The sequence below is a fragment of the Staurois parvus genome, unplaced genomic scaffold (genome assembly GCF_062004578.1).
Source record: "Staurois parvus isolate SC_StPar_1 unplaced genomic scaffold, SC_StPar_1.0 ptg000671l, whole genome shotgun sequence".
NCBI classification, from domain to species: domain Eukaryota; kingdom Metazoa; phylum Chordata; class Amphibia; order Anura; family Ranidae; genus Staurois; species Staurois parvus.
In genome coordinates, this window is record NW_028318467.1 from 4,383,468 (window position 1) to 4,400,872 (window position 17,405).

The 17,405-nt window shown below is 42.0% G+C and overlaps 1 protein-coding gene across 2 annotated transcripts in view; it reads left to right on the forward strand.

Moving 5' to 3' along the window:
• ROBO4 (roundabout guidance receptor 4) overlaps positions 1 to 17,405 on the forward strand; it is a 138,434-nt gene that overhangs the window by 101,261 nt on the left and 19,768 nt on the right. For both annotated transcript variants that reach the window (XM_089652128.1, XM_089652129.1), the window contains exon 18: positions 11,633 to 12,036. In XM_089652128.1, coding sequence (XP_089508254.1) covers positions 11,633 to 12,036 — 404 coding nt within the window. The remainder of the gene's footprint in view (positions 1 to 11,632; positions 12,037 to 17,405) is intronic.

Consider the following 17,405-nt stretch of genomic DNA (forward strand, 5'->3'; position numbering starts at 1 on the left):
TTTTCCTTTACACGCCTTTCCATTGCACTCCTCTCCTCTGCTTCCCAGTTTTTGCTTTTCTCTCTACTTTTTTCCTCTCATTGACCTCTCTTGGCTTTCATTTTTCTCAAGTTCCTTATTTCTTCTTTTGCTGCCCATTCTTATGCTCATCTTCACATTTCTCTACTCTTATTATTCCTTTTGTTTAACTGTTTTCTCTCCTCCTAATTTCTCCTTCTTCACATCCCTGTGCCTTTCGACTTTCCCCATCTCCTTCTTTCTCCCTACTCCTCTCCCCTGTATCTTGTCTTCTCTCTACTATCCTTCCATTTTCCTTTCCCCAATCTCCTCTCTCCCCTCTCTCCTCTACTATGTCTTCACTTTCCTTTTTTCTCACATTTCCTCTCCGTTCTTCTCTCTCCTCAACTCCCCACTCCTATCTTCTCTCTCCTGTCTTCTTCCCCTCTTCTCTTTCTCTGTTGACTCCTGACTTCTCTCCTCCCCTCTGTCCTCCAATTTACCTTCTCTTCTCTTTTTTTTTTCTCCCCATTTTACCCCTCTTTCCTCTCCCTCTCCTCCCCCTGTTATTTCTCTTTCCCCCCTCTATCGTCTCTCTCCTCTCCTATCATCTATCTTCTCTCTCCCCTCTCTCCTTTTTCTCCCTCCACTTTCTCTCCCCCTTCTTCCATCTTGTATTCTCTCTTCTCTCTCCTTTCTCCCATTATTCTAGGGGTGTCAAACTCCATTTTATTGTGGGCTGCATCAACATTTTGGTTGCCCTCAAAGGGCTGGTTGTATGTGTAAGACTAGATTTCCAGAACAGCCCCCTTACCTTACATCAGATGTCAAGAGCCCCCCTTATCAGATTTCAAGAGTCCCTCATCCCCCCTTACATCACACTGCATCCCCCTTATCTTGTGCTGCTGCTGCAAAGAAGTTGGGGGCAGTGCTGAGAAGCAGAAAGTGCAGAGTCTGGAGGAGGGCCAAAGGAGGGGGCAAGAGTCAGCTGCCAGAGTCTGTTGAATGCTGTGACCAGGGAAGGCAGAGATGAGGGGCTGCTGCAGCTGCGCGGAGAGGCACAGGATCTAGCTCTGTCCTCTTTGTTGTCAACTGCTGAGACAAGATGGGGGTGAAGACAAGGGGGGTGCTGCAGCTGCAGGATAGGCGAGAGGGCCACATGAAATGGCCTGTCTCCTCTCTACCCAAGGTAATACAGGCTCTCTTTCATTAGGGGTTCAAGTGGCTTTCATTCTGTGTCCTGTTGCCCTGTTTTAGTAGAGAAGAGGAGGTGCCCCAAAACCAAGTATAAAAAAAACATAAAACATATTCTACTAATGAGGTCATATGAGAATCCCATCTCAGCTAGAACCACCATATCCAGAGCAAAATAAGTCCCCTTTACTTCTTGACCTATACTAGAAACTTCCCCACTTACCTAGAGCCCTGTCCATCACATGCACGCTAGGTGGTACCCAGCAAAACACTTACCCTCCATACCTCTTCTTCTTCTCTCTCCTCTCCACTCTTCTGTCCCATCTCCTCTCTATTCTGTCTTCCCCTCTCTTTCCTGCCCTTCCTTTCTGGAGGAAACTGGAGGTCACTCTCAGAGGCTAAGAACTGACTGGTTCCTCCAAGCAATGTTCAGTTTGTAGACACCTGCCCTTGACCCAGTGTACCCACCAAACTGAAACATGCATGAGAAAAGCTTCCTCTTCCTTTTCCTTCTGGCTCTTGTATTTTCTGATTTCTCTGTGTTACTTCATTTTCTCTGGAAACAAATATCTAAGGAAAAGCTACAAAAGTAAGCTCCTTATTAATTACTGTTTCTGTCTGGATAATCATACAAGAAGCTTTGACAGATGATTCCCATTCATCAAAGTTTTCCTTCAGTGACACTGCAAGCCGCAGTAATGACCATCCATCTTGTGTCTTTCATTTCATTCATTATTTATTTTTGGGAAGTGCCAATCTGTCCATTTAATTTCCACAAACAGGAGCACTTACAATGGATAAACAAACCTGACAGCCTGAGTCAATAATCGCCGGCGTGAGATATTAAAAGAGTTTGCTAAACTGTTTTCATAAATGCACATTACATTTAAAGCTCTCTTCGTAGGATTTAAATCTTCAATAATTGTCCGCTGTCAAGGCTGATATATGGCAATCAATAAACCGCTTGTATTGTTTTGCAGCAGAAATGCACCTACTCAAAACTTCAGCCATGATTCATGTAGAGATCCTCCTGCCTAAAAGCCATTTGCGTTTGTTCTTGCCACAAAGTAATATTCACGGACCTCAGCCTTGCCAAGATATCCCTGTGGCAATGCCAAAAGTTAATTCATGTCCTGCGTTATTGAAGAGGCCTCGCAGGTCATTGTGGAAGGTATTACTCCTTGCAATTAGTTGTCACGCCGCTAGCTCGGCATTTTTCCGCCATGCTGGTTGTTTAGGGGACTTTCCATACCCAGTGCATTACAAGTATACCGTCAGGAGCTAAGATTTACGGGAAATGTATTGATTGTCAAGCAATTAGAGTGCAGACTGGGCACAGTGCGAAGATGTTCTACTGATCGCCACGTTGCTGCGCCATTCATCAAGCGCTTTGATCCTGTGCTGAGGAAGCAGATTATTGTTATTCTCAGTACAACACAGAGGCGAGATGGGAAAAGAGGTAGATTATAACCGAGGATAGCTTCCTGCCTGGTGATGATCTGCTGCGTCTGAATATTGGCCATTATATAGATGTAATTGTGAATTTCTTACAGGAAGCTGATCTGAATAATGTCTGTGGACTCATGACCAGTGGGTAGAAAATTGAGGCCGTTTTTTAATCCTCCAATGTCCGCAGTCTGTAAATTAAGAATTTCTCGCTGCCTTAGGGACAGGTTATTAGCATGGCGGTAGTAATATCTACCTGAATTTGTCCCTCGGGTTGGTAATATTACTTATACTAGTGCAAATGCTTGCCTGAATTAAGAGCAGTTTTAAAGGGAACTGCTACCAGAAAAGTGATGTAAATTCTTTATTGAAATCCTACATAATGTCATATAGAAGTGCAGTATTAAAAAATAAATACATAATGTAGCTTCCTTCTAGTTTGCTAGTTGTTAGGTATATTTAATTGCCTCCTCTGTAGGCAGGGGTTCATTTTATTTAGGAGGCTGTGCAGTGCTTCACAGGCTGTGACTCTGTTACCTCCCCCTGTCTTCTGGAACTCACGGGAAACTTCCAGAACATAGTGGGTGGAGGGACAGAGGCTGCAGCCTGAATATTTATGGAACTTCCACCAGTCCCTAGGAAAGCAGAACTAGAAGGTGGGGAAGCAGCCCATAAATATTCTGAAGCAGGGGCGGACTGACAACTCATGGGGCACCCGGGCAATTGGGGATCATGGGGCCCCTGTGTCCTTGCCTAAACTCAAAAAAGCCTATGAAAAAGGTACCAGGGGCATCTCATGGGGCCCCCTACTGACCCTGGGCCCTCGGGCAGTGCCAGAGTTTCCAAATGGTCAGTCCGCCCCTGTTCTGAAGCCTGGCAGTCTGGCAGCAGAGTTCAGAGTCCAGTTGTATGGAAGGGACCCCCTGTGCTGGGGGCTCTGTCTCTGGGGCAGAGGAGGAGAGGAGCAAGAGAAGAGAGCTCCAGGAACTCACCCAGCTTAAAGTGTTACTAAACCCTCAACAGTAAAATCAGTCGCTTTTTGATCCTGTCTTCTCTGATCCTCCCTTTATTCCACAGTTCCCAGTCCATCTGTTGATAGTTCAGAGCCCTAGGAGATACTCTGCACATGCTCAGTTTTGTGTGTGTTGCTAGACAGCTTTTTTTTTTGGGGGGGGGGGGTACATGTGAACGGCACAGGGCAAATCAGCACTGTCCAGACAGAGGACCAGGGGTCATGCAGCCTCATAGGACAGTTGAAGGAGAATGAAAACTCCACCTACAAGATTAACCAGTGCTCGGCCAGGCACTGACAGAAGTCACAAGACTGCTATATACTGCTGATGAGATGATTTAGCAGTTTATATTTACTAAAATAATTGCATTTTCATGTTCTGTGTACTGTGGGAGACCAGATATAATGCGCTAACATGCTGTGCATACTAGCACATTATGGCATAACCCACCTGGGTGGTCCTAAATAGAAGAAAGGATAGAAGACTTAACTACTGCTTTAAAAAACAGCTAAAAATGATTTATAATGAACAAATTAGTGATAACATTATTGTCAAGTTGACCGGCTTACTTTTTAAGTAGTGGCAGCGCGGTGTGGCAGGCAGTAAACTCTCAGAGTCTCGTTTTTCAAAGAACGTTGTATTGGAACAGCAACATAACAGTACAAACCGGGCCAGAGGGAAACTCACCTGTCCGTGCCACTTACAACTTAGCAGTGGATAGACAGCAGAGAGAAGACTCTGTGATGCCGACAGCGTCTGGTATGGGGAGCAAAGTGTGACCTGGCCGGATCAGTCCCAAAAGTGAAGCTTCCTGATGAGGTGGACATAGGCCCTACACTCTCCCTACTCCACCGGAACCTTTCCCTATCGCTTCCACTGTCCCTAACAGACAGGGAACCTGTCCCTAACCTGGCCACTCACATAAAGCGCACCGAACCTGGGAGACAAGGTCTTAAAAAGACTTCTTGTGATCGAAGAAATCATAGAGGAACCAAATTTCACCCAACTTCCTTCCCCATCTGCACTGCCGCTGCGGTCAAATGCCACCTGCAGTGGAGAATATAGACTGCGCCTGCCTACATACTGATACTACTGAATTTAGTCTGGGTGACTATGTATCAGCAGCCCCTTGTTATGAAGAGGTTGATAAGGAACTCTGACCCAAGATCACCAGGGGCCCTCCTGTAGAATTCTAGGTGATGGTGCTTTTTTCATGGCAGTGCTTTATACCAGGAATGAAGGGAAGAGGGAAGGAAGGAAAACAAGGGTAGTGGATGGAAGTTGAAAGAAAGAATAGGGGGAAGGAACCAGGGACTTTTGGCTGAGTTCCAGTTGATTACACAGTTGGAACATACATACTGGAACTATTCCACCTACCATACCCACATGGAAGAAAAATATATTTGAAATATATTTCAAAAATATTCTTCCCAAATATATGGACATATATTTGAAATACTACAATTTTGGCCATATTCAATATATTTCAATATTTATATACAGTCATGGCCGAAATTGTTGGCACCCTTGATATTTCTCCAGGAAATCATGTATTTCTCACGAAACGTATTGCATTAACACATGTTTTGCTATACACATGTTTATTCCCTTTGTGTGTATTGGGACAAAACAAAAAAAGGGAGGAAAGAAAGCAAATTCGACATAATGTCACACAAACCTCCAAAAATGGGCTGGACAAAAGTATTGGCACCCTTTCACAACTGCGGATAAATAAGAATGTTACAAGCATGTGATGCTCCTGTAAACTCACCTGGGGCAAGTAACAGGTGTGGGCAATATAGAAATCACACCTGAAAGCAGATAAAAAGGAGAGACGTTCACTTAACCTTTGCATTGTGTGTCTGTCTGTGCCACACTAAGCATGGACAACAGAAAGAGGAGACGAGAACTGTCTGAGGACCTGAGAACCAAAATTGTGGCAAAATATCAACAATCTCAAGGTTACAAGTCCATCTCCAGAGAACTAGATTTGTCTTTGTCCACAGTGCGCAACATTATCAAGAAGTTTGCAACCCATGGCACTGTAGCTAATCTCCCTGGTCGTGGACGGATGAGGAAAATTGATGAAAGATTGCAACGCAGAATAGTCCGGATGGTGGATAAGCAGCCCCAAACATGTTCCAAAGACATTCAAGCTGTCCTGCAGGCTCAGGGAGCATCAGTGTCAGCGCGAACTATCCGTCGACATTTAAATGAAATGAAACGCTATGGCAGGAGACCCAGGAGGACCCCACTGCTGACACAGAGACATAAAAAAGCAAGACTACAGTTTGCCAAAATGTACTTGAGTAAGCCAAAAGCCTTCTGGGAAAACGTCTTGTGGACAGATGAGACCAAGATAGAGCTTTTCGGTAAAGCACATCATTCTACTGTTTACCGAAAACGGAATGAGGCCTACAAAGAACAAAACACAGTACCTACGGTAAAATATGGTGGAGGTTCAATGATGTTTTGGGGTTGTTTTGCTGCCTCTGGCACTGGGTGCCTTGACTGTGTGCAAGGCATCATGAAATCTGAGGATTACCAAAGGATTTTGGGTCGCACTGTAGGGCCCAGTGTCAGAAAGCTGGGTTTGCGTCCAAGATCCTGGGTCTTCCAGCAGGACAATGACCCCAAACATACGTCAAAAAGCACTCAGAAATGGATGGCAAAGAAGCGCTGGAGAGTTCTGAAGTGGCCAGCAATGAGCCCAGATCTAAATCCCATTGAACACCTGTGGAGAGATCTTAAAATTGCTGTTGGGAAAAGGTGTCCTTCCAATAAGAGAGACCTGGAGCTGTTTGCAAAGGAAGAGTGGTCCAAAATTCCGGGTGAGAGGTGTCAGAAGCTTATTGATGGTTATAGGAAGCGACTGATTTCAGTTATGTTTTCCAAAGGGTGTGCAACCAAATATTAAGTTAAGGGTGCCAATACTTTTGTCCAGCCCATTTTTGGGGTTTTGTGTGACATTATGTCATATTTGCTTTTCTGCCTCTGTTTTATATTTGTTCCAATACATACAAAGGGAATAAACATGTGTATAGCAAAACATGTGTTAATGCAATACCTTTTTTGTGTGAAATACTTGATTTTCAGGAAAAATATCAAGGGTGCCAACAATTTCGGCCATGACTGTATATATATATATATATATATATATATATATATATATATATATATAATGTATGTTGAAATGTGTTTTAATTACAAAGTATATGAAAAATATTTTAAAAAATACATTTTCAAATATACTGTATGTCTTTAAAATACAAATCTACATTTTTGGAATGCATTTACAAATATTGGTAAAAATATACGCTGAAATTACTCTTTTATATGTAAAAACAATCTGAAGAATATATTTTAAAAAATATATTTTTAAAAATATTTTTCATATATTCTGAAATATATACAAAACGCATTTCAACATGCAGTATATATATATATATATATTTATTTATTTATTTTTATTTTTTTTAATTGAAATATATTTTGAAATATATTGAATATGGCCAAAATTGTATTATTTCAAATATATGTCAATATATATGGGAAGAATATTTTTTAAATATATTTCAAATATATTTTTCTTCCATATGGGATAAAGGTTTGTGCACACTCATAACTCCCCTCACCTCATTGTTCTTTATAGTTGTATAGTAGGAACAGGGTGGCATGTCCCACTGCCCTGCCTCCTGATTTCTCAATGGCTTTCTACTGAACATCACCCACACTAGTTCATACCCATGATGACCATCCTATAAGCCCCTCTCCTGTCAGCGTACAGAGTAACCCCTCACACTGCCAGCCTGATTTCAACTTTCTGTTTGATAATTCTGATCATAAAAGTCAATTTTTTTGATGTATAACTGTAGGAGGAATGGATTATTGAACCAAAGGATTACTTTGTTGGTTATTTCCCTGGTGTGGTCACATTAGTCCCAATCAAGTCACTTCATTGTAAGTGCATTTTTACTATTTCAAATTCATTAAAGTGGTTTTACCTGCACTATCCAGTGTCCTCTGTTTCTATTTTTGCATATATATATGGCCTTTAGCTATAGACGTAGCTTTCAAGGATTTTCGGATCTGCCTTGGTACCAGTGAAGTCCTTTAACCTCTTACATAGACATTGATCTGCAGTATATAAATAGTGCAGAGCGCTTTGCTTGGAGGAGAAATGCTACGACCGCAAGGAGTTAAATCGATGAATTCTTTCATCAAGTTCCCGAACACACAAGGACGGTTAGGAAAGGGCGAAGCAGCTTTATCAGATAGAGCTCCAACCTGCCTGGCTTCCATATCTGTCTATCAGGGAGAGAGGAGATTAATTAGATGAAGAGCTATTGATTAGGGCCGAACTGCCCAGCAATTCCTTCACCGTATCCGGGATCTGATCCTCCGTATGGTGCAGGCGACATTGAGCAAACTAATTGAGATGTGCTGAGAATGTAGAATATATTTATTCAAAGGAAAAAAAAAAAGACTTTTAAATCCACCCTGTGCCTTTGCGTTACTTATTAATGATAACAATTTTATCAGAAGTTTTTGTTCTCTTACCAATTATTACTCTGTACCTGGTTTCAGTTATTTAGAGTAATGAATGTGACCTACATTACTAATTTGACCCCTTTAGAGTTCCTAAATTATTATTTTATTATGAAATAAAAAATGTTACATTTCTTTTATCATTATTGTCTAATTTGCATTTTTTTTCTATTTACAGTTAATTAAAGGGTAATTTACCCTTTGTTTATGTTCTTGTATCACCAGTATTTAGGAAGAGTCCATATTGGGGTGACCTTATTTTCTATGTTTGTCCAGACATCATAAAACTCAGAGGAACTTCACTCTGCATACCTCCCCCCCCCCAAAAAAAAAAAAATCCCTAACACCAATCCCTGTTTCAAACTGAAACATACTTTTAGACAATGGAGTCCAGGGTTGTCTTGGTTGTAGCAGAGGGCATGCCTTTGCTCCACTTCTCCAGTGCCACCATCTTTACTGCATTCGTGGACATACCACAAGTCTCCGCCATATCTACAGGACCTGGCACAGATCCCTGAGTTTATTTGTGCCTGAGCCCGATCCCCATGCATGCGCAAACACCCACGCAATCTCTGGCAGACCCCGACATATCTGAGCATGCACGGTATCACACAAATAGCTTTTTGGAAGCTACATCACACAACCTAGAAACCATGAGCAGTTGCACATGAGCAAGTGTGCCACAGGGGTTTTTGCCCGAGTACTGCGCATCTAGGAGGGCCATGACATCGTCCTAGCTTAGACCAGGATTTAGGAATTTAAAAAAATGAACAAAAAAGGTTTTACTTTTTAAATATTTTTAACTAATGTGTAAGAGGGAGGGGGAGGAGGCAGGAGAGTGGAATTTACAAAAAAGAGTAAAGCTCTGCTTTATCAGTCTCTCTTTTTATATTTCCTAATCCTTCCTAATCCCTATAAACTTTAATAATCTTCAACTAATTTATTATTTCTTTTCTATTACTAGTTTTCCCATAAAAAGTTCACTTCTTACTTTCCTTTCCTACCTAAAATTTTTATTTTTTTCCCCATAACCCAATGCATTCTTCCACTTTTCACGGCTTCATCAGGGATTAAATGTGTTCCTTAGTGCAAAATTAGCACAGAAAGTGACATAATAATAATGGCCTCTGGTGTGTGGAGACCAATGTGCACCATAAGATTTACACTAGCAACAGAGCTTGCCGCTACCCCTGAAAAGCAGTCTGCAGTGGATTTCTTTTCAGAGGCATTTGACAGGTGGTGAAAAGTTGATATATCACCTTATCACTGATTGTTTCAACCCTCAAAATGCCAACCAACCACTCCACAACCAAGTGCACTGCACGCTGTTATAGGGTGGTTGCAGCACGGCACCTATTGTTTGAATGAGTTATGATCAGCAGCAGCACTGCACCAAATTTGACTGGGGCATAATTTTTGCCCCAGCCACAAAGCATTGCATCTGCAACATGTGTACAACCGCAGTCAGCTGTCTTTGCAGAGGGGGGCAGTAAAAATGAAGTTCAACCATGTGTTTTTACTGCTTCCTAGCCAAAAGTGTAAACAAGCCTTAGTTCTCTTGTGTGATGATGTTCTCCTGTTCCACCCCACATATTTCATCATAGATGTTACCTGCCTGAGCCCCTGACAAAGTCAAATGTGATGAAACGCGTAGGTGAGACAGGAGATCGTCATCACTCAAGAGAATGCCGTTATGTACAGTATGTACTGAATACAATTATTATAATACACTTGACTAAAACATACTTAACAGACTACAACAATCAGAAGAGTCACCTAGAGGTGTCAACACTCCATTGCTTCCTTGAGCTCTCTGAGAGCTCCAGATTCTGGGATGCTTTAATATTTGAAGCTCAGCATGTCCCTGCAATTTGTCTAGGGCTCATTGTCATCGCCACATCTCACAAAAGTGAAAAATCTGGTGCAGCTGTGCAAAGAAACCAATCAGCTTCCAGTTTTTTGTTTGTCAAAGCTTAATTGATCAAACTGATTTTAGAAGCTGATTGGCTACCATGCACAGCTGCACCAGATTTTGCACTTTCCAGTTTTAGTAAATCAATTCCATTGTGATAGACCTGTAGGAAGATGCAGAATGTGAGATAAAGGCCCATCTTCAATGCTATAGTGGGTGCTTCCTTGACCTAGCTGTGCTGCTGCTGCAGTGGAGGTCAAGGACCTGTCTATGCTGTCTGGCAGGAATGCCTAGATCACAAGATAGGATCTGGGAGTTCTGGTAGATCACAAGCTTAATAATGGCATGCAATACCAAGCTGCGGCTTCTAAAGCGAGCAAAATCCTCTCTTGTATTAAGAGGTATAGACTCCAGAGAGATATCATTTCCCCCGGTACAAATCATTAGTAAGACCTCATCTGGAATATGCAGTTCAGTTTTGGGCACCAATTCACAAAAAGAACATTGAGGAACTGGAGAAAGTACAGAGAAGGGCAACCAAACTGATAAGAGGCATGGAGGAGATCAGCTATGAGGAAAGATTAGAGGAACTGAATTTATTCTCTCTTGAGAAGAGGATATTAAGGGGGGATATGATCACCATGTATAATACATAAGGGGGGATATGATCTCCATGTATAATACATAAGGGGGATATGATCTCCATGTATAATACATAAGGGGGGATATGATCTCCATGTATAATACATAAGGGGGGATATGATCTCCATGTATAATACATAAGGGGGGATATGATCTCCATGTATAATACATAAGGGGGGATATGATCTCCATGTATAATACATAAGGGGGGATATGATCTCCATGTATAAATACATCAGTGGTTCATATAGTGACCCTGAGGTCATCACAGAGGACAAGGGGGCACTCTTTATGTCTGGAGGAAAGGAGATTTAATCTCCAAACACGGAAATGTTTCTTCACAGTGAGAGCTGTGAAAATGTGGAATAGACTCCCTCAAGAGTTGGTTCTGGCCAGCTCAGTGGATTGCTTTAAAAAAGTTCTGGATTATTTCTTGGATACACAGAATATAACTGGATACTAACATTTATAGGTACAGTTGATCCAGGGAATATGCAATTTCCTCTCGGGGGATCAGAAGGAATTTTTTAACCTGCAGGAGCAAATTGGATCATGCTTTACTGGGTTTTTTGCCTTCCTCTGGATCAACTGTGGGTATAGGATTATAACTTTTTTTTTAATGGTTGAACTGGATGGACTTTTGTCTTTTTTCAGCCAGACTAACTATGTAACAAGAGTGTCTGAACTGTTTACTAATCCTCAGGCAGGTATCCTAAACCTCATATTGAACTGTGTTGTTGCTGTATTGTCTCCTGTTATATTGTAAAGCGCTGAGCAAACTGTTGGCTCTATATGGATCCTGTATTATAATAATAATAATAATAACAAGGTCCTGTTTTATGTATTTGAAGTATAAATATGACATATCTTTGTGTTTCAGGCATCCCTCTGAGAGTGAATCGATTCTCCCAAGGCCCTTCTCCTCCTCCAACACCTATGGCTATATCTGCAGCCCTTTGCCATCCGAGCTGGTGGAGGTGGATGCCGTGGATGAAGATGACGACCTGGAACTGGGAGAGGTCAGCTCGTTAAAATCGTATCGCAAGTATTGTGAGACGCCTACGTCCAGCATCAGTGAATACGAGAGCTCTATGGCTGGCTCATTGGTCAACGGCTGGGGGTCAGTGTCTGAGGATAATTACACCAGCGCCCGCTGCAGCATGGTCAGCTCCTCTGACGGCTCTTTTCTGATGGACGCCAGTTTTGCCAAGGCTCTAGCTGTGGCCGTGGACAGTTTTTGCCTGGGAATGACACAGTCGGAGGTAACAGACAGACTCCACAGTGGTAAGTGTTTGTATAGCAAACCAGGTATAGAGAACAAAGTCCCAGTACTCTTCAAGCTAACGGTGAGCTAGCTTAACCTCCCTAGTGGTCTGATTATGTCCATATTTCTGTGCTCAAAGCGATACATTTTTTTGCATGGAAATATGTATTTTTTTTTATTGTAGGCTGTAATTTTTAGGAATAACTCACTGAAATCTGTCCGAACAAGAGTCTAGTAAACATCCCGGGGATGTTAAAATTTGAAACACAAAATCATAAATTATAATTTAATAAATAATCATAAAAAATAATAATATAATAATAAATTTAATTCAATACTATAATCAAACCAAAAACACTGAAATTTGAAATATAGCGCCAAGTTCGCACATCACCGAGCAAAGTTGCAGAATCGTTTTCAGTGTCTGATGACGAATTTCCCCCACGAATCATTATCACTCAATTCTGCAAGTGGTTCTGATTTACTATCGCTGTTCTCTAGCCGGTCTAAAACCGATTTTGACCTAAAGGGATGCTTTTTGGACGCCATGGACATTTCTCAGTTTCCAGGCAGAAGGAACAGTAAAAATGCAGGCAGGGCGCAGGACAAAGCACTCGGGACAAAATGTATGTGAAATGCTTTGATACAGTAATGGAATGCTATGTGATTTTAGTGTATTTAGTGAATGTCACTTTTTGTCACTTTCAAATTTCCCGCCGGTTCCGGCCCCTGTACGTCCCGACGTCGCAGTGTACGGAACCCAGATGACAGATGCCGGCATCGGCTGTAGGACATTACAGGGGACACTGCAGGAGGGACATCGCGGGAACGCAGGACAAGGTAAGACAAGAACAGATCCCGGAGCAACGCCGCATGGTAAGCCCGAGTGTAGCTCAGGGATACCGCTTTTGTCACTGAAACTTTACCCCGAGCTACACTCGGGAATACCGCCAGGGAGGTTAAAGCTGATTGCCAGCCATCCCTTCAGATTTCACTGCACACTGTGAGCTTCTCACAATGTGCATTAGAAGTTGCAGCAAGTCAGATAAAGCCCGCCTCGTTTCCCAGCTGGACATTCTCCATTCCTCTCCTCCCCAGCCTGATTGTCCTTGGCCCTCATTAGATTTAATTTTTTTTCAATCACGGAGGCTCCGCATCAGATGTTCGTGTTGCCCAGGGTGGTGTCCATGCAAATACAGTCTGTATGGACACACCCACAACTCCAGACGGACATCCACCCATCAAGATATTTTGATATTTGCATTACTCCTCCCAAGAGCCAGCCCACTGCTTGCGTCCGGACTGAGGTCTATTCAGAAGACTACTGAGGCAGGGTGCTGTGATGTTTTCAGGAAGAAATGTACAACACCCTGTTGGTCCCTCCCACCCACCAATATCTTCCAGCATTGCATAGAGAAGCACAGAAACCCAGTGATATGTATTTCAAATGTAAAGATTTTATTCTAAAAATTCCAATAGCATGTTGAATGGGGGGGTTGGGGAAGCGGCTTACATGTCGGCCTTGAAGAAAATTGAAACCTATTCACTAAAATCTTATAGAAGCTTTAAAAAAGTACTTTTAAAAGTAATTTTCAATACCAACAAATTGCGTCTTGTATTAAAAACAATCCCTGGTGATCCTGTTATGAAGGTTCTTGTTCAGGCATTTCCTGTTATAAGGTGACAACGCTCTGTCCCTGTATCCCTATTGGGCTCCTTTGTTATTACCAGGGGCGGACTGACCATTTGGAAACTCGGGCACTGCCCGAGGGCCCGGGGTCAGTAGGGGGCCCCATAAGATGCCCTTGGTACCTTTTTCATAGACTTTTTTGAGTTTGGGCCCCATGATCCCCTATTGCCCGGGGGCCCCATGAGATGTTAGTCCGCCCCTGGTTATTACCATGTCACATGGGCTTCCGGAGGAGACTACAAGTGGCTGGCAGGGGTGGACTGACCATTTGGAAACTCTGGCACTGCCCGAGGGCCCGAGGTCAGTAACGGGCCCCATGAGATGCACCTGGTACCTTTTTCATAGGCTTTTTTGAGTTTGGGCAAGGACACAGGGGCTCCATAATCACCTATTGCCTGGGGGCCCCATGAGTTGTCAGTCCGCCCCTGGTGGCTGGTTTCACAAACATTACACAGTAATGGTCCACTGTTGTCACCATCAGAACACCCGCCCTGAGAAATGCCATGCAGGCAGGAGATGGCTGAAGAGATCAGCAGCACTGAGATGTTACAAAGATTGAAGTAGGTTGAAGACAAGGATTTCATTAAAAACATGATAATTATTTATGATACACTATACTGTATTTACAGCGGGTAAAATAAGTATTGAACATGTCACCATTTTTCTAGATAAATATACACTATATGGAATATTTAGTAGCCAGGAAATGTCATGGATGGACTTATTGCACAGGTGACAACCTATCACGGTACCACGCTTGGAGTCACTGAGCTCCTGAGAGCGACCCATTCTTTCACAAATGTTTGTAGAAGCAGTCTGCATGCCTAGGGGCTTGATTGTATACACCTGTGGCCATGGAGGGGATTGGAACAGCAAACTCTAATGATTTGGAGGGATGGCCCAATACTTTTGGCAATATAGTGTATTTCCAAAGGTGCTATTGACATTAAATTTTCACCACGTCGGTAACAACTCAAGCAATCCAAACATACAAAGAAACCAAAAACAAATAAGTTCAGAAATTAAGTTATGTGTAATAAAATGGAATGACACAGGGAAAAAGTATTGAACACATGAAGAAAGGGAGGTGCAAAAAGGCATGGAAAGCAAAGACACCAGTTGAAATCTATCTGTAATTTGAAAGCAATCCTGCCCCTTGCAAGTTCAAAATAATATCAGCTGGTTCAGTCTCAACTGATGGCCTATAAAAAGGTGTCTCATTACCAAGGTGTCACACAAGAAACATCTCATGATGGATAAAAACAAAGAGCTCTCTCAAGAACTTTGCAACCTTATTGTTGCAAAACATACTGATGGCATTGGTTACAGAAGGATTTCTAAACTTCTGAATGTTCCAGTGAGCACTGTTGTGGCCATAATCTGGGAGTGGAATGAACATCATTTCACCATAAACCGTCCACAAACAGGTGCTCCTTGCAAGAATTAGCAGGTACAATTGTTTAAAAGAAAACAAGTAATTCACTCAACCGCCATGGCCTCTATGCACCCTCACCATGACAGACTTCATTGCTAAAAAAACCATGAAGTTGGTTAAAGTTTACTGCACAACATTTTGACTGGCCATACATTATACAATTTTTTTGAGATTTTTGGTTTAGATTTACCAAAAACCATAGAATAGGAGGTCAAACCTTACAATACTTTCAATTGTATCCAATTAGGCAGGCTCTTGCACTACATAGTTGAAGGTAAATCTAAAGGAAATTGGGCAGAAATTGGACAGAAAATTGTATAGTGTATGGTCAGCTTTAGACAAGCCTGTGAAATACTGGAAGAAAATAGTCTGGTCAGATGAGAACAAAATTGAACTCTTTGGATGCCATAATACACACTATGTTTGGAGGTCAAATGGCACTGCACATCACCCCAAAAACACCACACCAACCGTGAAGCATGGAGGTGGGAACATCATGTTGTGGGGCTGTTTTTCATCATACGGTTCTGGCAAACTTCATATTATTGAAGAAAGGATGAATGGAAAAATCTACCAGGACATTCTTGATAAAAATCTGCTGCCATCCACCAGGATGATGAAGATGAAAAGAGGGAGGACATTTCAGCAAGACAATGATCTCAAACACAAAGCCAAGGAAACTCTCAAATGGTTTCAAAGAAAGAAAATAAAGCTGCTAGGATGACCCAGCCAATCACCTGACTTGAATCCAACAGAAAGTCTATAGAAAGAACCAAAGATCAAAGTTCATAGAAGACGCCCACAGAATCTTCAAGATTTGAAGACTGTGTGAAAGAATGGGTCCAAATCACAGCTGAGCAATGCATGCGACTGCTTTCTGCATACAGGAGGTGTCTTGAAGCTGTCATTACCAACAAAGGATTTTGTACAAAGTTTTAAATGCATTTCAGTTATTATGTTCAATACCTTTCCCTGTGTCATTCCATTTTATTACATATAACTTAATATATGAATTTATTTGTTTTGGTTTCTTCGCATGTATGGATTGCATGGGTTGTTACTGACATGTGGTGAAAATTTCATGCCAATAGCACCTTTAGAGATTTATTTACTTAGATAAATGGTGACGTGTTCAATACTTATTTTTACAGCTGTATATAGCAGCAAATCTGACATTCACCAAACTGTCACTGCGGGTGAATATTTCTGGTGCATGGTGCTTTAAATGATAGTGATTGTCCACCAGTGAATGTTTGGTGAAAATCACATTGACTGCTTTATAGATCCACTTGGGTTTTACATCTACTTTAAAGAAAAATTGTTGTATTACGGAAAATAAAATGAGGTAGCACATAAACATGCTGCATATGTATTGCAATTTAGTGTTGATAATGTTTAACTTTCATTTCAGACTGCAGTCAGTTGTGATTTTCTAAAATGTCTGGAAAATGCAAATCTCTCTTTGCAACCATGGCAACAGTACTGTTTAATTAGGATTTCTCCTGATTCCTATCCATTGCTCTTATTAGTTCTCTTAATTAGTTTGTTGCATTTCCCAGGAGTCTTCAACAGTGTTACACCATGGCTTAAAGAATAAGTTCATCTTTTAAGAAAAAATATTAAATGCACATTTTTTGCTGGTAAAGAAAAGTAAATGTATTATTTTTTGTTTCTGGAGCCTCTAAAGCATTGCACCAGTGATCAGCAGTTTGCTAATGCCATGCAGGTCTCCTGCAGACCTGTCAGTGTATCTGTGTGCCCGTACATCTTGTGTGGGCAAGCGGATACTGACAGGAGGACTCAATGAACGATGACTGAACTAATGGTAGTTCACTGAGAAGCAGAAGTAGACAGCCGCAAAGGCTGTCGGAACCTGTAGTGTTCTCAGTAACAGAATGCTGTCAATGAGCGACGTGGCCGGAAAGGCAGAGCCCTGCATGGCCATCTTTTTAAAATTGTGACAGCTAACGGGGGAGAAGATCCCCTGCCAGCTGTCAAAACTGGGAGGAGCGGGGGCCGGTCCATTTGTAACATGTTGCACCCTGAATATGCAACATGTTATGAAAGGTGAACTTATCCTTTAAGTTAGCTCTCCAGTTTTAGCCATCATCTACTGCCGCCAGTTCTCTGCTCCAACCTTCCTGATATAATCACAGGAGTAGCTGCATTATATTGGGCCCTCGCAGTGTTCACATTCCTGTGCTGGAATCTGATACATGTGTTAGGGGATGCAATAGAGCACGGTTTCTCAACCAGGGTTCTAT